The following is a 23,672-nucleotide window of genomic DNA, read 5'->3' as shown; positions in this document are numbered from 1 at the left end:
ACGCTTTCCAGAACCTCTAGCTAGTGACCTTTAACTAAGTGGTTGAGCAACCTTGTAAGTTCACAATGTGTATACACTATGTATTCAAGATTGTGTACTCGGATCTTGTATACATATTACTAATATTAGAGTGGTGTGTATGAGTGTGTTTACGCGCATGTAAATCAAATAAAGAAACTGTTTCAGTGAGAAAACTACTTTCAATTGATCTATATGACATTCAATCCCTAGATAGCAGTTTATATTTCTAATTCTGATAGTATTTAAGTGCATGTATTTACGATGCTGTCATTTAGACTCTGTAAATATAGACATTTCCATTCTATAAGAATGGGCAATAAGGCTCTGAATCCCGAATCTGAAAAGGGACAATTGGTCAAAAGACAAGTGTAAATGCAGCCAATAAGATAAGCTCTTTTTTTGCCAATAATTAGGCAAAATAACAGAATTGGGCTGCCTGTCTAAACTCAGCCATTGAGACTTAGACATGTGGCCTATATGTCTACAGGTTACCTATAAGCATAAACAGGTTCTCCAATGTCCCAGCTTCCTGTAGGACTATAACTGTTTCTATGTAACTAGGCAAGTCAGTTAAGAACAGATATATTATTTACACAGGCAAAAACCAGACGACGCTGTGCCAATTGTTTCGCCGCCCCTATCGAACTCCCAATCACGTCCGGATGCGATACAGCCTGTATTCGAACCAGGGACTGTAGTGACACCGCTTGCAATGAGATGCAGTGCCTTAGACCGCTGTACCACTCGGGAGCCCCATACACCAAACAATGTATGCTGTGTGGGGCATGTGTAGCCATGACAACCTAGGGCTTCTCTTTTAACTGACAACAACATCACTAGAAAAGCAAGAAAACTATTCCAAGCACTTCACAAAGAGCCTTTCTCTTTCAAACCTTTTTTTAATGTAACTATCAATGGAAGGCTAATGTAAACACGTGATAAGGAACTGTTAGGGCAGCGGTGTGGTGTCATGATATAAGAGGAATGTTAATAACAGGACAGGAGCAATGCTAGAAGGAATGAGGAAGTAAAAAGACTGTCTTCCCTTTTGACTAGTCTGGTCAAAAAGTAGGGCTGGGCAGTATAGCGTACTTTACTATATACCGGTATTGATGCATGGACCAGTTTGGGTTTTTATTTGATTTGTTAAAATGTGATAAGCCATGTGTAACGTTCCATTTTTATTATTTACTCTGCTCTCTCTCCATGCCGCCTTCCATACAGACCTATCCCCACTTCGTCACTCAAGGAGCACAGTTGTTGTTGCTCGACCGCGAGACACCAGCGTTCATCTGCATGGTTAACAATGCAGCACATACAACGACGATGTTTCAAATCAAATGTCACATACGCATGTGTAGACCTCTACACAACAGGTGTAGACCTTACTATGAAATACTTACTTACAAGCCCTTAATATATTAAATTAAAGCATTGTTGGTTAAGTAAATTAAAGCATTGTTGGTTAAGTAAAAAAAACAGATAAGTACATTTTTTAAAAATAAAAATAACAAATAATTAAAACGGCAGCAGAAAAAAAGGAAAGAACCACAGGTTAATATAAATCAACAAGCATTCTATAATCAAATTATTAGTTTGTGTTTCTTACATCTGCAAACAGCTAGTTTGTACTTTCTTTGCAAGTTGTCACTAAATCGTGTTAGCAGCTAATGCTAATCGCTAGTTAGCTGACTAGCTAATAAATGTACCGAGTCAGAGTAAATGTAGCTAGCTAGTACAGCCTGAAACCAGTGCTGATGGAGGCCTAAATCAGCATTTTTGTTTAACAGTATCTTCTAAATCAAAGTGGAGCTGGCAAATCGCAATGGCAACATTTGGTTAAAAATATCATGCAGCCTTACGTGGTAATGTGTGGAAATGATCTCAAATGAGATCAACTTTTGGTTGAAGTTTGATTGAACAGTATTAAACAATCCGAATGGAGAAAGCCCCGTTACATTCTCAAACAATCCGAATGGAGAAAGCCCCGTTACATTCTCAAACAATCCGAATGGAGAAAGCCCCATTACATTCTCAAACAATCCGAATGGAGAAAGCCCCATTACATTCTCAAACAATCCGAAGGGAGAAAGCCCTATTACATTCTCAAACAATCCGAAGGGAGAAAGCCCTATTACATTCTCAAACAATCCGAATGGAGAAAGCATTTCGCTACACTCGCATTAACATCTGCTAACCATGTGTATGTGACAAATAAAATTTGATTTGACATTCTCAAACAATCAGAATGGAGAAAGCCCCATTTAATAAGTTATTTCACAGTACCAGTCCAAAGTTTGTACACACCTACTCATTCAAGAATTTTTTTCTTCATTTTTGACTATTTTCTACATTGTAAAATAACAGCGAAGACATCAAAACTATGAAATAACACATATGGAATCTAGCTACGGTCATGCATAACTCATGAAGCAAATTTAGAACTCGTATTATTTAAAAACATAAAATACTGTCTTTTGCATTGGACATCTGGATTATTTGGCAGATGTACACATCTTTCAAATTGGGGAAGGAGACATTTGGCTCATTGACTTCGGGGGGGGGCTACCACCCTGCTTCCTCTCCTCATTCTAGTATATTTTCTAATACCTCTCCCCTCTAGAACCTAATCAAGTAGCTGGCGCCAGATTTTAGTTTCCCGTAAAAAAATAAATAATCTTTGCTACGGTGTGCAGTAATGAATAGGGCCCTAGTTTACTTACTCCGACTGGCCAGGTGGGTGGCCTAGTCTACTGGTCAGGAGGGTGGCCTAGTCTACTGGTCAGGAGGGTGTCCTAGTCTACTGGTCAGGAGAGTGGCCTAGTCTACTGGTCAGGAGGGTGGCCTAGTCTACTGGTCAGGAGGGTGGCCTAGTCTACTGGTCAGGAGGGTGGCCTAGTCCACTGGCCAGGAGGGTGGCCTAGTCTACTGGCCAGGAGGGTGGCCTAGTCTACTGGCCAGGAGGGTGGCCTAGTCTACTGGCCAGGAGGGTGTCCTAGTCTACTGGCCAAAGGGGGTGTCCTAGTCTATTGGCCAAAGGGGGTGTCCTAGTCTATTGGCCAAAGGGGGTGTCCTAGTCTACTGACCAAAGGGGATGTCCTAGTCTACTGGCCAAAGGGGGTATCCTAGTCTACTGGCCAGGAGGGTGACCTAGTCTACTTACTCCGACTAGCCAGGAGGGCGTCCAGCGACTCAGCCCACTTATCCAGTTCCTCCCGGCTGAACTTGGCCTTGCTGTGGCCCACCTGACTCCATTGGCGAAGGAACGGGAGGCGAGACCGCTGCTCTTTAGCACTGGAGAGGAATGGACAGGGGGAGACATGGAGAGAAGGGGAGACAGGGAGACAGGGAGAGACATAGAGAGACAGGGAGAGAAGGGGAGACAGGGAGAGGGAGAGACATAGAGAGACAGGGAGAGACATGGAGAGACAGGGAGAGAGGGGGAGACAGGGAGAGACATGGAGAGAGGGGGAGACAGGGAGATGGAGAGACAGGGAGAGACATGGAGAGAGGGGGAGACAGGGAGAGGGAGAGACATGGAGAGAAGGGGAGACAGGGAGAGACATGGAGAGACAGGGAGAGAGGGGAGACAGGGAGAGACATGGAGAGACAGGGGGAGACATGGAGAGACAGGGGGAGACATGGAGAGACAGGGGGAGACAGGGAGATGGAGAGACAGGGAGAGACATGGAGACATGGAGAGAAGGGGAGACAGGAAGAGACATAGAGAGACAGGGAGAGACATGAAGAGAGGGGGAGACAGGGAGAGAGGGGGAGACATGGGGAGACATGGAGAGACAGGGAGAGACAGGCGGAGACAGGGAGAGACAGGGAGAGAGGGTTGACAGTTAGAGGGGAGTGGTAAGGAGAGAGGCAATGAGAGGTAGAGAGAGACAGGGAAAGAGAGAGAGAGAGAGAGAGAGAGAGAGAGAGAGAGAGAGAGAGAGGAGGGGTAAGGAGAGAGGGGGAGACGGGGAAAGGGAGAGACAATGAGAGGTAGAGAGAGACAGGGAAAGAGAGCGACAGGGAAAGAGAGAGAGACAGGGAAAGAGGGGGGGTAAGGAGAGAGGGGGAGACGAGGACAGAGAGAGACAAGGACAGAGAGAGACAAGGACAGAGAGAGAGACAGGGAGATGACAAGATAAGAGTATGTTTTGGTGTGGTTGGATCTGATTCCATGATGACACCACCCTCATTTCCACAAGTGGTTGGCTCAGTATCATTACAACCTCAAGGGTGGCTTCCTTCCAAACGGAACTTCTTACTGTACGTCCCAAACGGCACCCTAATCCCTATGTAGTCCCAAATGGCACCCTATTCCCTATTTAGTTCCAGACGGCACCCTATTCCCTATGTAGTCCCAAATGGCACCCTATTCCCTATGTAGTTCCAGACGGCACCCTATTCCCTATGTAGTTCCAAATGGCACCCTATTCCCTATGTAGTCCCAAATGGCACCCTATTCCCTATGTAGTTCCAGACGGCACCCTATTCCCTATGTAGTTCCAAATGGCACCCTATTCCCTATGTAGTTCCAAATGGCACCCTAGTCCCTATGTAGTTCCAGATGGCACCCTATTCCCTATGTAGTTCCGTATGGCACCCTATTCCCTATGTAGTTCCAGACGGCACCCTATTCCCTATGTAGTTCCAAACGGCACCCTATTCCCTATGTAGTCCCAAATGGCACCCTATTCCCTATGTAGTTCCAGACGGCACCCTATTCCCTATGTAGTTCCAAATGGCACCCTATTCCCTATGTAGTTCCAAATGGCACCCTATTCCCTATGTAGTTCCAGACGGCACCCTATTCCCTATGTAGTTCCAGACGGCACCCTATTCCCTATGTAGTTCCAAAGGGCACCCTATTTCTTATGTTGTGCACTACTTCTGACCAGGGAAATTACATCATATTCCCTGTATAGTGCACTAATTTTGACAAGAGCCATATGGGCTACATAGGGTTTAGGGTGCCGTCTGGAACGACATCGTTAATAGGGTGCCGTCTGGAACTACATAGGGACTAGGGTGCCGTCTAGAACGACATCGTTAATAGGGTGCCATTTGGAACTACATAGGGAATAGGGTGCCGTCTGGAACTACATAGGGAATAGGGTGCCGTCTGGAACTACATAGGGAATAGGGTGCCATTTGGAACTAAATAGGGAATAGGGTGCCGTCTGGAACTACATAGGGACTAGGGTGCCATTTGGAACTACATAGGGAATAGGGTGCCATACGGAACTACATAAGGAATAGGGTGCCATACGGAACTACATAGGGACTAGGGTGCCGTTTGGGACTACATAGGGAATAAGGTGCCATACGGAACTACATAGGGAATAGGGTGCCATACGGAACTACATAGGGAATAGGGTGCCGTTTGGGACTACATAGGGAATAGGGTGCCGTTTGGGACTACATAGGGACTAGGGTGCCATTTGGAACTACATAGGGACTAGGGTGCCGTTTGGGACTACATAGGGAATAGGGTGCCATACGGAACTACATAGGGAATAGGGTGCCGTTTGGGACTCCATAGGGAATAGGGTGCCATACGGAACTACATAGGGAATAGGGTGCCATACGGAACTACATAGGGAATAGGGTGCCATATGGAACTATGTAGGGAATAGGGTGCCGTCTGGAACTACATAGGGAATAGGGTGCCGTCTGGAACTACATAGGGAATACGGTGCTGTCTGGAACTACATAGGGGATAGGGGGCCATCTGCAACTATGTAGGGAATAGGATGCCGTCTGGAACTACATAGGGAATAGGGTGCTTTCTGGAACTACGTAGGGAATAGGGTGCTTTCTGGAACTACATAGGGAATATGGTGCCATTTGGAACTATATAGGGAATAGGGTGCCATTTGGAACTATATAGGGAATAGGGTGCCATTTGGAACTATATAGGGAATAGGGTGCCATTTGGAACTATATAGGGAATAGGGTGCCATTTGGAACTACATAGGAACTAGGGTGCCGTTTGGGACTACATAGGGAATAGGGTGCCATACGGAACTACATAGGGAATAGGGTGCCATTTGGGACTACATAGGGAATAGGGTGCCATACGGAACTACATAGGGTATAGGGTGCCATACGGAACTACATAGGGAATAGGGTGCCATATGGAACTACGTAGGGAATAGGGTGCCGTCTGGAACTACATAGGGAATAGGGTGCCGTCTGGAACTACATAGGGAATAGGGTGCCGTCTGGAACTACGTAGGGAATAGGATGCCATACGGAACGACATAGGGGATAGGGTGCCATCTGCAACTATGTAGGGAATAGGATGCCGTCTGGAACTACATAGGGAATAGGGTGCTTTCTAGAACTACGTAGGGAATAGGGTGCTTTCTGGAACTACGTAGGGAATATGGTGCCATTTGGAACTATATAGGGAATAGGGTGCCATTTGGAACTATATAGGGATAGGGTGCCATTTGGAACTACATAGGGACTAGGGTGCCGTTTGGGACTACATAGGGGATAGGGGGCCATCTGCAACTATGTAGGGAATAGGATGCCGTCTGGAACTACATAGGGAATAGGGTGCCATATGAAACTATGTAGGGAATAGGGTGCCGATTGGAACTACATAGGGAATACGGTGCTGTCTGGAACTACATAGGGAATAGGGTGCTGTCTGGAACTACATAGGGAATAGGGTGCCGTCTGGAACTACGTAGGGAATAGGGTGCCGTCTGGAACTACGTAGGGAATAGGGTGCCATTTGGGACTACATAGGGAATAGGGTGCCATTTGGGACTACATAGGGAATAGGGTGCCATTTGGGACTACATAGGGAATAGGGTGCCATTTGGGACTACATAGGGAATAGGGTGCCGTCTGGAACTACATAGGGAATAGGGTGCCGTCTGGAACTACGTAGGGAATAGGGTGCCGTCTGGAACTACATAGGGAATAGGGTGCCGTCTGGAACTACATAGGGAATAGGGTGCCGTCTGGAACTACATAGGGAATAGGGTGCCGTCTGGAACTACGTAGGGAATAGGATGCCATACGGAACGACATAGGGGATAGGGTGCCATCTGCAACTATGTAGGGAATAGGATGCCGTCTGGAACTACATAGGGAATAGGGTGCTTTCTGGAACTACGTAGGGAATAGGGTGCTTTCTGGAACTATATAGGGAATAGGTTGCCATTTGGAACTACATAGGGATTAGGGTGCCATTTGGAACGACATAGGGAATAGGGTGCCATTTGGCCTTAGACAACATCTTCCTCTTAGAAAGAAACCTCGTCCCCAGGCTATTGCCCACCGTAGAGGAACTGTATGGAGCGATTACTAAGACAGTTACTGAATACCAATGAAGTGACAGGGATATTTTGGTATATCCGTGTGGCATCAGCGTTGACGATCAATTTTTTTTTTTCTTCTCCCAAACTGACTTTGGATTACCATCGGAATGCAATGCCCAGGCACGTTGATGAGCTTACCGGTCTTTCTGTTCTTTCTGTTCTGGGTTAAACAGGTTGGAGTGTGACGAATGGGGACTCTGAAAATAGAGACACGATTAGTTTATTTCCAAATTTAAATCATCGGCATGTGTCACACACTAACAGGCAGGCAGCACACACACACACCTCAGTGGTATGACCTCTTTGGTTTTAGGCCCAATCATAATACACTGCTCAAAAAAATAAAGGGAACACTAAAATAACACATCCTAGATCTGAATGAATGAAATATTCTTATTAAATACTGTTTTCTTTATAGTTGAATGTGCTGACAACAAAATCACACAAAAATGATCAATGGATATCAAATGTATCAACCCATGGAGGTCTGGATTTGGAGTCACACTCAAAATTAAAGTGGAAAACCACACTACAGGCTGATCCAACTTTGATGTAATGTCCTTAAAACAAGTCAAAATGAGGCTCAGTAGTGTGTATGGCCTCCACGTGCCTGTATGACCTCCCTACAACGCCTGGGCATGCTCCTGATGAGGTGGCGGATGGCCTCCTGAGGGATCTCCTCCCAGACCTGGACTAAAGCATCCGCCAACTCCTGGACAGTCTGTGGTGCAACGTGGCGTTGGTGGATGGAGCGAGACATGATGTCCCAGATGTGCTCAATTGGATTCAGGTCTGGGGAACGGGCGGGCCAGTCCATAGCATCAATGCCTTCCTCTTGCAGGAACTGCTGACACACTCCAGCCACATGAGGTCTAGCATTGTCTTGCATTAGGAGGAACCCAGGGCCAACCGCACCAGCATATGGTCTCACAAGGGGTCTGAGGATCTCATCTCGGTACCTAATGGCAGTCAGGCTACCTCTGGCGAGCAAATGGAGGGCTGTGCGGCCCCCCAAAGAAATGCCACCCCACACCATGACTGACCCACCGCCAAACCGGTCATGCTGGAGGATGTTGCAGGCAGCAGAACGTTCTCCACGGCGTCTCCAGACTCTGTCACGTCTGTCACATGTGCGTGTGAACCTGCTTTCATCTGTGAAGAATTGCCAATCTTGGTGTTCTCTGGCAAATGCCAAACGTCCTGCACAGTGTTGTGCTGTAAGCACAACCCCCACCTGTGGACGTCGGGCCCTCATACCACCCTCATGGAGTCTGTTTCTGACCGTTTGAGCAGACACATGCACATTTGTGGCCTGCTGGAGGTCATTTTGCAGGGCTCTGGCAGTGCTCCTCCTGCTCCTCCTTGCACAAAGGCGGAGGTAGCGGTCCTGCTGCTCGGTTGTTGCCCTCCTACGGCCTCCTACACGTCTCCTGATGTACTGGCCTGTCTTCTGGTAGCGCCTCCATGCTCTGGACACTACGCTGACAGACACAGCAAACCTTCTTGCCACAGCTCGCATTGATGTGCCATCCTGGATGAGCTGCACTACCTGAGCCACTTGTGTGGGTTGTAGACTCCGTCTCATGCTACCACTAGAGTGAAAGCACCGCCAGCATTCAAAAGTGACCAAAACATCAGCCAGGAAGCAGAGGAACTGAGAAGTGGTCTGTGGTCACCACCTGCAGAACCACTCCTTTATTGGGGGTGTCTTGCTAATTGCCTATAATTTCCACCTTTTGTCTATTCCATTTTCACAACAGCATGTGAAATTGTCAATCAGTGTTGCTTCCTAAGTAGACAGTTTGATTTCACAGAAGTGTGATTGACTTGGAGTTACATTGTGTTGTTTAAGTGTTCCCCTTTATTTTTTTGAGCAGTGTATATCATTTAAGGAAGTTCTGTTTGAGCAATATTTTTATGTCATCGTCGTCACAAGAAAACATCCAACGTTGCCTCTGAGAAAGACGTAGTTCAATTCAACGTGTGTGCCAACATACATGGGAAATAGGAGAAGGACTTGCCACTACCAGACTTGGTATTCATTGGTTTTGCCATTTAGCAGATGTTTTTAAACAAAGGATAAAATTATGGATCTTAAATAGCGCTTAATGAGTTACACATAATTGCAATCAAATTTTGAATATATGACTAAAAACGTAAATGTGTGCTGTTGAGATAGTATAAAGCATTTCATATTCAGTCTTTTACTTTGACTTTTAATACTTAAGTTTAGTTTTGAAATTACATTTTACTTTTGATACTTAAATATATTTAAAACCAAATACTTTTAGACTAACTCATGTAGTATTTTGCTGGGTGACTTTCACTTTTACTTGAGTCATTTTATATTAAGGTATTTTACTCAAGTATGACAATTGGGCACTTTTTACACCACTGGGTGCAGGATACTACAGGTGGTGCAGGATACTACAGAGGGTGCAGAATACTACAGAGGGTGCAGAATACTACAGGGGGTGCAGGATACTACAGGGGGTGCAGGATACTACAGGGGGTGCAGGATACTACAGGTGGTGCAGGATACTACAGAGGGTGCAGAATACTACAGAGGGTGCAGAATACTACAGAGGGTGCAGGATACTACAGGGGGTGCAGGATACTACAGGGGGTGCAGGATACTACAGAGGGTGCAGGATACTACAGAGGGTGCAGGATACTACAGGTGGTGCAGGATACTACAGAGGGTGCAGGATACTACAGAGGGTGCAGGATACTACAGAGGGTGCAGGATACTACAGGGGGTGCAGGACACTACAGGGGGTGCAGGATACTACAGGTGGTGCAGGATACTACAGGTGGTGCAGGATACTACAGAGGGTGCAGGACACTACAGGTGGTGCAGGATACTACAGGGGGTGCAGGATACTACAGGGGGTGCAGGATATTACAGGGGGTGCAGGATACTACAGGGGGTGCAGGATACTACAGAGGGTGCAGGATACTACAGGGGGTGCAGGACACTACAGGGGGTGCAGGACACTACAGGGGGTGCAGGACACTACAGGGGGTGCAGGACACTACAGGGGGTGCATGACACTACAGGGGGTGCAGGACACTACAGGGGGTGCAGGACACTACATGGGTGCATTTGTTAAGCTCCTCCTGTGCCCCGGGGGGGGGGGGGGGGGGGGGGGGGAGATTTCACCAGACTCCAGAGATTTCACCAGACTCCAATGAAATGGTCTAAAATGTGCAAACTCTGCTCACTCAGTGGTAAAGCTAGAACTAATCTAGAACTAGAACTACTGTAGAACTAGAACTAATGTAGAACTAGAGCTAATGTAGAACTAATCTAGAACTAATCTAGAACTAGAACTAATGTAGAACTAGAAGTAATGTAGAACTAGAACTAATGTAGAACTAATCTAGAACTAGAACTAATGTAGAACTAGAACTAATCTAGAACGAATGTAGAACTAGAACTAACGTGGAACTAGAACTAATGTAGAACCAATGTAGAACTAGAACTAATGTAGAACTAGAACTAATATAGAACTAATGTAGAACTAGAACTAATGTAGAACTAGAACTAATGTAGAACTAATGTAGAACATATGAAGAACTAGAACTAATGTAGAACTAATGTAGAACATATGTAGAACTAGAACTAATGTAGAACTAAAACCAATGTAGAACTAATGTAGAACTAGAACTAATGTAGAACTAATGTAGAACTAGAACTAATGTAAAACTAATGAAGAACTAATGTAGAACTAATATGGAACTAATGTAGAACTAAAACTAATGTAGAACTAATGTAGAACTAGAACTAATGTAGAACTAATGTAGAACTAGAACTAATGTGGAACTAGAACTAATGTAGAACCAATGTAGAACTAGAACTAATGTAGAACTAGAACTAATGTAGAACTAGAACTAATGTAGAACTAATGTAGAACTAATGTAGAACTAAAACCAATGTAGAACTAATGTAGAACTAGAACTAATGTAGAACTAATGTAGAACTAATGAAGAACTAATCTAGAACTAATGTAGAACTAAAACTAATGTAGAACTAATGTAGAACTAGAACTAATCTAGAGGTAATGTAGAACTAGAACTAATGTGGAACTAGAACTAATGTGGAACTAGAACTAATGTGGAACTAATGTAGAACCAATGTAGAACTAGAACTAATGTAGAACTAGAACTAATGTAGAACTAATGTAGATCTAGAACTAATGTAGAACTAATCTAAAACTAGAGCTAATGTAGAACTAGAACTAATCTAGAACTAATGTAGAACTAGAAGTAATGTGGAACTAGAACTAATGTAGAACCAATGTAGAACTGGAACTAATGTAGAACTAGAACTAATATAGAACTAGAACTAAGGTAGAACTATAACTAATGTAGAACTAATGTAGAACATATGTAGAACTATAACTAATGTAGAACTAATGTAGAACTAGAACTAATGTAGAACTAATGTAGAACTAATGAAGAACTAATCTAGAACTAATGTAGAACTAAAACTAATGTAGAACTAATGTAGAACTAGAACTAATGCAGAACTAATGTAGAACTAGAACTAATGTAGAACTAATGTAGAACTAGAACTAATGTGGAACTAGAACTAATGTGGAACAAGAACTAATGTAGAACCAATGTAGAACTAGAACTAGTGTAGAAATAGAACTAATATAGAACTAATGTAGAACTAGAACTAATGTAGAACTAATGTAGAACATATGTAGAACTAGAACTAATGTAGAACTAATGTAGAACTAAAACCAATGTAGAACTAATGTAGAACTATAACTAATGTAGAACTAATGTAGAACTATAACTAATGTAGAACTAATCTAGAACTAGAACTAATGTAGAACTAATGTAGAAGCAATATAGAACTAATGTAGAACTATAACTAATGTAGAACTGATCTAGAACTATAACTCATGTAGAACGAATGTAGAACTAGAACTAATGTAGAACTAATCTAGAACTAGAACTAATGTAGAACTGATCTAGAACTATAACTAATGGAGAACGAATGTAGAACTATAACTAATGTAGAACTAGAACTAATCTAGAACAAGAACTAATCTAGAACTAGAACTAATCTAGAACGAATGTATAACTAGAACTAATCTAGAACGAATCTAGAACTAATGTAGAACTAGAACCAATGTAGAACTAATGTAGAACTAGCACTAATGTAGAACTAGAACCATTGTAGAACTAATGTAGAACTAATATAGAACTACAACTAATGTAGAACTAGAACTAATTTAGAACTAATGTAGAAGTAATATAGAACTGATCTAGAACTATAACTAATGTAGAACGAATGTAGAACTAGAACTAATGTAGAACTAATCTAGAACTAGAACTAATGTAGAACTAATCTAGAACTAGAACTAATGTAGAACTGATCTAGAACTATAACTAATGGAGAACTAGAACTAATCTAGAACTAATGTATAACTAGAACTAATCTGGAACTAATCTAGAACTAATCTAGAACTAATCTAGAACTAATCTAGAACTAATGTAGAACTAGAACCAATGTAGAACTAATGTAGAACTAGAACTAATGTAGAACTAGAACTAATGTAGAACTAGAACTAATGTAGAACTAATGTAGAACTAGCACTAATGTAGAACTAGAACCAGTGTAGAACGAATGTAGAACTAATGTAGAACTAAAACTAATGTAGAACTAAAACGAATGTAGAACTAAAACGAATGTAGAACTAAAACGAATGTAGAACTTATGTAAAACTAATGTAGAACTATTGTAGAACTAGAACTAATGTAGAACTAATGTAGAACTAGAACTAATGTAGAACTAATGTAGAACTAGAACTAATGTAGAACTAATGTAGAACTATAACCAATGTAGAACTAATGTAGAACTAGAACTAATGTAGAACTAATGTAGAACATATGTAGAACTAGAACTAATGTAGAACTAGAACTAATGTAGAACTAATGTAGAACTATAACCAATGTAGAACTAATGTAGAACTAATGTAGAACTAGAACCAATGTAGAACTAATGTAGAACTAATGTAGAACTACAACTAATGTAGAACTAATGTAGAACTAAAACGAATGTAGAACTAATGTGGAACTAATGTAGAACTAAAACTAATGTAGAACTAATGTAGAACTAGAACTAATGTAGAACTAGAACTAATGTGGAACTAGAACTAATGTAGAACCAATGTAGAACTAGAACTAATATAGAACTAGAACTAATATAGAACTAGAACTAATATAGAACTAGAACTAATGTAGAACTAGAACTAATGTAGAACTAATGTAGAACATATGTAGAACTAGAACTAATGTAGAACTAATGTAGAACTAAAACCAATGTAAAACTAATGTAGAACTAGAACTAATGTAGAACTAATCTAGAACTAGAACTAATCTAGAACTAATGTATAACTAGAACTAATCTAGAACGAATCTAGAACTAATGTAGAACTAGAACCAATGTAGAACTAATGTAGAACTAGCACTAATGTAGAACTAGAACCAATGTAGAACTAATGTAGAACTAGAACTAATTTAGAGCTAATGTAGAAGTAATATAGAACTGATCTAGAACTATAACTAATGTAGAACGAATGTAGAACTAGAACTAATGTAGAACTAATGTAGAACTAGAACCAATGTAGAACTAATGTAGAACTAGCACTAATGTAGAACTAAAACCATTGTAGAACTAATGTAGAACTAATATAGAACTACAACTAATGTAGAACTAGAACTAATTTAGAATATAGAACTGATCTAGAACTATAACTAATGTAGAACAAATGTAGAACTAGAACTAATGTAGAACTAATCTAGAACTAGAACTAATGTAGAACTGATCTAGAACTATAACTAATGTAGAACTGATCTAGAACTATAACTAATGGAGAACTAGAACTAATGTAGAACTAGAACTAATCTAGAACTAATGTATAACTAGAACTAATCTGGAACTAATCTAGAACTAATGTAGAACTAGAACCAATGTAGAAGTAATGTAGAACTAGAACTAATGTAGAACTAGAACTAATGTAGAACTAGAACTAATGTAGAACTAGAACTAATGTAAAACTAGAACTAATGTAAAACTAATGTAGAACTAGCACTAATGTAGAACTAGAACCAGTGTAGAACGAATGTAGAACTAATGTAGAACTAAAACGAATGTAGAACTAATGTAGAACTAGAACTAATGTAGAACTAATGTAGAACTAGAACTAATGTAGAACTAATGCAGAACTATAACCAATGTAGAACTAATGAAGAACTAATGTAGAACTAGAACTAATGTAGAACTAATGTAGAACTAGAACTAATGTAGAACTAATGTAGAACTATAACCAATGTAGAACTAATGTAGAACTAGAACCAATGTAGAACCAATGTAGAACCAATGTAGAACTAATGTAGAACTACAACTAATGTAGAACTACAACTAATGTAGAACTAATGTAGAACTAAAACGAATGTAGAACTAATGTGGAACTAATGTAGAACTAAAACTAATGTAGAACTAATGTAGAACTAGAACTAATGTGGAACTAGAACTAATGTGGAACTAGAACTAATATAGAACTAGAACTAATGTAGAACTAGAACTAATGTAGAACTAATGTAGAACATATGTAGAACTAGAACTAATGTAGAACTAGAACTAATGTAGAACTAGAACTAATATAGAACTAGAACTAATGTAGAACTAGAACTAATGTAGAACTAATGTAGAACATATGTAGAACTACAACTAATGTAGAACTAAAACCAATGTAAAACTAATGTAGAACTATAACTAATGTAGAACTATAACTAATGTAGAACTAATCTAGAACTAGAACTAATCTAGAACTAATGTATAACTAGAACTAATCTAGAACGAATCTAGAACTAATGTAGAACAAGACCCAATGTAGAACTAATGTAGAACTAGCACTAATGTAGAACTAGAACAAATGCAGAACTAATGTAGAACTACAACTAATGTAGAACTAGAACTAATTTAGAGCTAATGTAGAAGTAATATAGAACTGATCTAGAACTATAACTAATGTAGAACGAATGTAGAACTAGAACTAATGTAGAACTAATGTAGAACTAGAACTAATGTAGAACTAATGTAGAACTAGAACTAATGTAGAACTAATCTAGAACTAGAACTAATCTAGAACTAATGTATAACTAGAACTAATCTAGAACGAATCTAGAACTAATGTAGAACTAGAACCAATGTAGAACTAATGTAGAACTAGCACTAATGTAGAACTAGAACCATTGTAGAACTAATGTAGAACTAATATAGAAATACAACTAATGTAGAACTAGAACTAATTTAGAACTAATGTAGAAGTAATATAGAACTGATCTAGAACTATAACTAATGTAGAACGAATGTAGAACTAGAACTAATGTAGAACTAATCTAGAACTAGAACTAATGTAGAACTGATCTAGAACTATAACTAATGTAGAACTGATCTAGAACTATAACTAATGGAGAACTAGAACTAATGTAGAACTAGAACTAATCTAGAACTAATGTATAACTAGAACTAATCTGGAACTAATCTAGAACTAATCTGGAACTAATCTAGAACTAATGTAGAACTAGAACTAATGTAGAACTAGAACTAATGTAGAACTAGAACTAATGTAGAACTAATGTAGAACTAGCACTAAAGTAGAACTAGAACCAGTGTAGAACGAATGTAGAACTAATGTAGAACTAAAACTAATGTAGAACTTATGTAAAACTAATGTAGAACTAATATAGAACTAATGTAGAACTAGAACTAATGTAGAACTAATGTAGAACTAGAACTAATGTAGAACTAATGTAGAACTAGAACTAATGTAGAACTAATGTAGAACTAGAACCAATGTAGAACTAATGTAGAACTAGAACTAATGTAGAACTAATGTAGAACATATGTAGAACTAGAACTAATGTAGAACTAGAACTAATGTAGAACTAATGTAGAACTATAACCAATGTAGAACTAATGTAGAACTAATGTAGAACTAGAACCAATGTAGAACTAATGTAGAACTACAACTAATGTAGAACTAATGTAGAACTAAAACGAATGTAGAACTAATGTGGAACTAATGTAGAACTAAAACTAATGTAGAACTAATGTAGAACTAGAACTAATGTAGAACTAATGTAGAACTAGAACTAATGTGGAACTAAAACTAATGTGGAACTAGAACTAATGTAGAACCAATGTAGTACTAGAACTAATGTAGAACTAGAACTAATATAGAACTAGAACTAATATAGAACTAGAACTAATATAGAACTAGAACTAATGTAGAACTAGAACTAATGTAGAACTAATGTAGAACATATGTAGAACTAGAACTAATGTAGAACTAATGTAGAACTAAAACCAATGTAAAACGAATGTAGAACTAGAACTAATGTAGAACTATAACTAATGTAGAACTAATCTAGAACTAGAACTAATCTAGAACTAATGTATAACTAGAACTAATCTAGAACGAATCTAGAACTAATGTAGAACTAGAACCAATGTAGAACTAATGTAGAACTAGCACTAATGTAGAACTAGAACCAATGTAGAACTAATGTAGAACTAGAACTAATTTAGAGCTAATGTAGAAGTAATATAGAACTGATCTAGAACTATAACTAATGTAGAACGAATGTAGAACTAGAACTAATGTAGAACTAATGTAGAACTATAACTAATGTAGAACTAATGTAGAACTAGAACTAATGTAGAACTAATCTAGAACTAGAACTAATCTAGAACTAATGTAGAACTAGAACCAATGTAGAACTAATGTAGAACTAGCACTAATGTAGAACTAGAACCAATGTAGAACTAATGTAGAACTAGAACTAATTTAGAGCTAATGTAGAAGTAATATAGAACTGATCTAGAACTATAACTAATGTAGAACGAATGTAGAACTAGAACTAATGTAGAACTAATGTAGAACTAGAACCAATGTAGAACTAATGTAGAACTAGCACTAATGTAGAACTAAAACCATTGTAGAACTAATGTAGAACTAATATAGAACTACAACTAATGTAGAACTAGAACTAATTTAGAACTAATGTAGAATATAGAACTGATCTAGAACTATAACTAATGTAGAACAAATGTAGAACTAGAACTAATGTAGAACTAATCTAGAACTAGAACTAATGTAGAACTGATCTAGAACTATAACTAATGTAGAACTGATCTAGAACTATAACTAATGGAGAACTAGAACTAATGTAGAACTAGAACTAATCTAGAACTAATGTATAACTAGAACTAATCTGGAACTAATCTAGAACTAATGTAGAACTAGAACCAATGTAGAACTAATGTAGAACTAGAACTAATGTAGAACTAGAACTAATGTAGAACTAATGTAGAACTAGCACTAATGTAGAACTAGAACCAGTGTAGAACGAATGTATAACTAATGTAGAACTAAAACTAATGTAGAACTAATGTAGAACTAAAACGAATGTAGAACTTATGTGAAACTAATGTAGAACTTATGAAAAACTAATGTAGAACTAATGTAGAACTAATGTAGAACTAATGTAGAACTAGAACTAATGTAGAACTAATGTAGAACTAGAACTAATGTAGAACTAATGTAGAACTAGAACTAATGTAGAACTAATGTAGAACTATAACCAATGTAGAACTAATGAAGAACTAATGTAGAACTAGAACTAATGTAGAACTAATGTAGAACTATAACCAATGTAGAACTAATGTAGAACTAGAACCAATGTAGAACCAATGTAGAACTAATGTAGAACTACAACTAATGTAGAACTAATGTAGAACTAAAACGAATGTAGAACTAATGTGGAACTAATGTAGAACTAAAACTAATGTAGAATTAATGTTGAACTAGAACTAATGTAGAACTAATGTAGAACTAGAACCAATGTGGAACTAGAACTAATGTGTAACTAGAACTAATGTGGAACCAATGTAGAACTAGAACTAATGTAGAACTAGAACTAATATAGAACTAGAACTAATGTAGAACTAGAAATAATGTAGAACTAATGTAGAACATATGTAGAACTAGAACTAATGTAGAACTAGAACTAATGTAGAACTAATGTAGAACTAGAACTAATGTAGAACTAGAACTAATGTAGAACTAATGCAGAACTATAACCAATGTAGAACTAATGTAGAACTAATGTAGAACTAGAACCAATGTAGAACCAATGTAGAACTAATGTAGAACTAATGTAGAACTACAACAAATGTAGAACTAATGTAGAACTAAAACGAATGTAGAACTAATGTGGAACTAATGTAGAACTAAAACTAATGTAGAACTAATGTAGAAGTAGAACTAATGTAGAACTAATGTAGAACTAGAACTAATGTGGAACTAGAACTAATGTGGAACTAGAACTAATGTAGAACCAATGTAGAACTAGAACTAATGTAGAACTAGAACTAATATAGAACTAGAACTAATGTAGAACTAGAACTAATGTAGAACTAGAACTAATGTAGAACTAATGTAGAACATATGTAGAACTAGAACTAATGTAGAACTAATGTAGAACTAAAACCAATGTAAAACTAATGTAGAACTAGAACTAATGTAGAACTAGAACTAATTTAGAGCTAATGTAGAAGTAATATAGAACTGATCTAGAACTATAACTAATGTAGAACGAATGTAGAACTAGAACTAATGTAGAACTAATGTAGAACTATAACTAATGTAAAACTAATGTAGAACTATAACTAATGTAGAACTATAACTAATGTAGAACTAATCTAGAACTAGAACTAATCTAGAACTAATGTATAACTAGAACTAATCTAGAACTAATGTATAACTAGAACTAATCTAGAACGAATCTAGAACTAATGTAGAACTAGAACCAATGTAGAACTAATGTAGAACTAGCACTAATGTAGAACTAGAACCAATGTAGAACTAATGTAGAACTAATGTAGAACTAATGTAGAACTACAACTAATTTAGAGCTAATGTAGAAGTAATATAGAACTGATCTAGAACTATAACTAATGTAGAACGAATGTAGAACTAGAACTAATGTAGAACTAATGTAGAACTATAACTAATGTAGAACTAATGTAGAACTAGAACTAATGTAGAACTAGAACTAATGTAGAACTAATGTAGAACTATAACTAATGTAGAACTAATGTAGAACTAGAACTAATGTAGAACTAATCTAGAACTAGCACTAATGTAGAACTAATCTAGAACTAGCACTAATGTAGAACTAGAACCAATGTAGAACTAATGTAGAACTAATGTAGAACTAAAACGAATGTAGAACTTATGTAAAACTAATGTAGAACGTATGTAAAACTAATGTAGAACTAAAACTAATGTAGAACTAATATAGAACTAGAACTAATGTAGAACTAATCTAGAACTAGAACTAATGTAGAACTAGAACTAATGTAGAACTAGTGTAGAACTATTCTAGAACTAGAACTAATCTAGAACTAATCTAGAACTAGAACTAATGTAGAACAAATATATAACTAATGTAGAACTAATCTAGAACTAATGTAGAACTAGAACTAATCTAGAACTAAGCTAGAACTAAAGTAGTCAAAAGCCATCACACACACAAGCTATTCATTCCCATACAGTAGCCTAACACATCCAATACCAAACACACTGTGAGAGACCACTCCGCTAGTGACCCTGACCTCCCACATCACTCTTTACCTGCCCAAACAGGCTCTTCAGATGTAGCTTGGCTGCGGACAGCTTGGCTCTGGCGTGGGACCGTTGTTGTGACTTGAAGGAGAAGGGGCTGGAGCCAGAGGTTGAGTACGAGGGAGAGGGCGGAGGCCGGCCGTGCCTGCCCACGCTCTCTGTGCTGCTACCCAAAGTCGCCGGCGCCAACTGGCCGTCACTGTACGCCCTGCATCCTTCACTGAGGTTCACCACTCTCAGATGACCCTTACCCTCTGGCTTCCCCAGGTCTGTGATGTTCTCCACGCTGACGCTGTGCTCCTTGCCCAGCTCCCCCCTCCCCGGTGTCCTCCCAGGGCTGGCCTGAGGCTCCAGGATGAGGGGAGTGGGGGGGAGAGAGGTGGTTCGCCCGTCCAGTTCGTCCTCCCCCAGGTGGGGGGTGTAGGTGCCTGACTCCCCGTCCCGGCTGTGGTAGTTCTGGTTCTTCAGCTCCACCTTCTTCCACGGCAGGAAGTCCATATTCAGTAGGGACCCCTCTGAGCTGAACCGACGCATGATGGCAGCGCCGCCGGATTGGAGGGAGACTCAAGGAAGGATGGATGCCCGGATGGAAGGAGGGATATAGGTGCAGGTAGAGAACCAGAGAAAGGAAGCCAAGCGGGTATGAGAAATGGAAGACGAAAGAGAGAGAGAGAGTCTGGAGGAAAGACTGCAGCAAAGAACAGTCTGTAAAAGGAAACAGAGAGACGGGGAGGGGAAAGGAGAGAGAGAGGAAGATCAAATTGGACAATCACAGAAAATGTAGAAATTCATCAGGGGCACAGTGTACCGTTTCATATCATTGGTACACTTCTACAGAGTTAAGGCTGCAAGCTGCTGAGTCAAAACCAGCCTCTCTGACATGCTCACAAGTCTGTACAGCTACAGGTAGAAACACAGGGTCCGAATCCCAAAAACAACCCTATTCCCTAAAATATTGTTCTACTTTTGAGTAGTGTTCTGAAATAGTGTTCTACTTTTGAGTAGTGTTCTGAAATAGTGTTCTACTTTTGAGTAGTGTTCTGAAATAGTGTTCTACTTTTGAGTAGTGTTCTAAAATAGTGTTCTACTTTTGAGTAGTGTTCTAAAATAGTGTTCTACTCATGATCTACAGAGATTATGAGTATGTATGATCACAAGTGCCATGTCCATTGCTGTCGAGTCCACGCCACATTTAATGTGAGCTCAAGAGAAAGCTGTGCTTCCCCCCCCCTGGTGATATTCACGTGACACCTATTAGTTTTCAACTGAAATTAAAAGACCGTAACATAAATGTGTTGGCCACTTGGCTGCAATAATTAGATACACTGTAGCCACGCCAGTCTACTGAGGCGTGTTCAGATTTGTACTGATTTGAGTGAATAGTCTCCCTGCAACTTGACCCACATCTAAACGACATACAGTATTGTGACAAAAGATCACGTGAGTGAGAATGATTTTAAAATGTTAACAGCAATATGTATTCTCCATGTTATGTTTTCAACATTGTGTATTTCAAGTAATAACTCTCAAATCAAACTGTATTGGGTGTTTAGCAGATGTTATTGCGGTAACATCTGCTAAACATTCAGTGTTTATCTTGGGTATAAATAAAATCTTAAACTTGGGCTGCCTACAAGGCATTACATGAGTGTCAGGTAACCTAGCGGTTGGAGCATTGGGCAAGTAACCAAAAAGTCGCTAGTTCGAATACCCGAGCCAACAAGTGTTGTGGTGGAGAGGGAATCTGCCGATATGCCCTGGAGCAAGGCATCTACCATCATTTGCTCCAGAGGTACTGTATTATGGCTGACTCTGTAAAACTACATTTCACTGCACCTATACAGTGTATGTGACATTACAACATCTTGTTGAGACGGCTGCTGACTATATTAAAACAGAAGTCGTATCTCTATCTCAGTCCCACTGGAGGGGGAGTTTATTAACTCCTTGTAAACACTACAGTGTAAACAAAAAAAGAACCGGTGGGGGTAAAATGTATTACCTCGATGTCCTGCGGTTACTCTGCCACCTGTGCTTTCATGACTTCGGCTCCAAAGAGTTCTCTGTCCCGGGAAGTAAGTCCTCTGTTTGAACCATATGTCTCAATTCGATTAGGTTTGGTTTAGCTGAGCGTCTCACTTGTGATTTCGGAGCGTTGCCAGGGGTGTATTCACTAGAAACCAAACGGAAGAAAATGGAACGAAACGGGGAAGGACCTTCCTAAATGTGCCTATTGAGAAACTCTCGTTTCCCGTTTGGAGTAAACGATTTCCGTTCCAAAACGTTTTGGACTAATGATTACACCCCTGGCAAGAAGCGGAGTCGCGGACACCCACTTTCTCTATCTCTCCACAAAGTGCTCTCAATCGTCAACAGTGTCCTGACGCTGCATGTTACCGAATAGCTGCAAATAAATAACAAGCGGACCGACACACGAACGAAATGTCTAGCACCGAGAAAGTTTCTCTATCTCAAACTTCACGCAGAGCTGTTTTGTAATTATTTCACACGTGAATGACCCAGAAACGCCTCTTGTCTGTGTCGCCACCCACAACTCCGTCTCAGTTTGCCGTTGTCACTTGGAGCACAATTCGCATAATTGTAGGTGTGACCAGGAAAAACGCAATAACCCACTTTGGAAGAACTCACTGGGGTGGGCTTGCTGGAATCATTAGCTATGTTTCCGGTTAACTTGGCCAGTGATTTTTTTGTTGTTGTCGACATTTAGAAAGTTTGCATAGAAAATAGATGCAACCATAGCCTGCTAGGGTGCGTTTCCATTAAAAGCTGAAATGTGTACCTTTTTGGAGAAATTCACATAGAAATGTGTGTTACAGATCTGTCATTCTCATTTAAATCAAATCTAAGAAGTTGTAGATCTGTTCTATGTGAGCTACAGATGACCAATCTATTGCTGCAATGCCTGTAATGCTTTCGAAGGCATTCCTGATTGAGTAATGCAATTATCCAGTAGACATACTCAGGCATACACTACTAGAGAGCATGCTAACTACACAGATATCATGTTCATCCCACTACATGCCAATTCTCTGCTTCAATCAGTATTCCGCTATCCCTGAGTTCCCTGACCCTAAACCAACCATAACATTGAGAGAGAGAGAGTGAGTGAATGAGTGAGTGAGAGGTGGTGGACTAGACTACTCTAACCCTGAAACTCCACTCTATGACCACTCCATTAGCAAAACAGCACATCTCTGATAGTGTCCAATCAACAGCACATCTCTGATAGTGTCCATTCAACAGCACATCTCTGATAGTGTCCATTCAACAGCACATCTCTGATAGTGTCCATTCAACAGTTCAGTGAGCTCAACGCTGATGCTCCTTATCCAGCTAACACCTTAGACAAATTAATATGTCACATAATATAATTCAATGTAATATAAGTACTTAAACAATCCTCGAGAGAGAGAAAATGAGTTGCGTAATCATTGTGTTGTGTGCATATCTGAGTTTCTGTGGCAGGTGGATGAGCAGAGGGAGCCACAGGAGGCAGCTACACTCCCTGAGAGTCTTTCAACATCGACCACAGGCAACACCACACAGACAGTGTTCATAAATGTTTCCAAGTCTACAGTCA

The 23,672-nt window shown here is 39.6% G+C and overlaps 1 protein-coding gene across 1 annotated transcript in view; it reads right to left on the bottom strand.

Annotated features, from left to right (window-relative positions):
- Nucleotides 1-22,671, bottom strand: part of si:ch211-152p11.4 (regulator of G-protein signaling 3) — a 37,583-nt gene extending 14,912 nt beyond the window's left edge. The window contains exons 1-4 of the mRNA XM_055893306.1: nt 22,074-22,671; nt 20,081-20,776; nt 7,497-7,555; nt 3,185-3,315 (exon numbers count right to left, since the gene is read on the bottom strand). Of these exons, the coding sequence (XP_055749281.1) occupies nt 3,185-3,315; nt 7,497-7,555; nt 20,081-20,605 (715 nt within the window). The 5' untranslated portion in view covers nt 20,606-20,776; nt 22,074-22,671. The remainder of the gene's footprint in view (nt 1-3,184; nt 3,316-7,496; nt 7,556-20,080; nt 20,777-22,073) is intronic.
- Between the last annotated feature and the right edge of the window lie 1,001 nt (nt 22,672-23,672).

The sequence above is a fragment of the Salvelinus fontinalis genome, chromosome 32 (genome assembly GCF_029448725.1).
Source record: "Salvelinus fontinalis isolate EN_2023a chromosome 32, ASM2944872v1, whole genome shotgun sequence".
NCBI classification, from domain to species: domain Eukaryota; kingdom Metazoa; phylum Chordata; class Actinopteri; order Salmoniformes; family Salmonidae; genus Salvelinus; species Salvelinus fontinalis.
The sequence above is the reverse complement of the archived record's forward strand: the minus strand, read 5'-3'. Positions and strand labels throughout refer to the sequence as shown.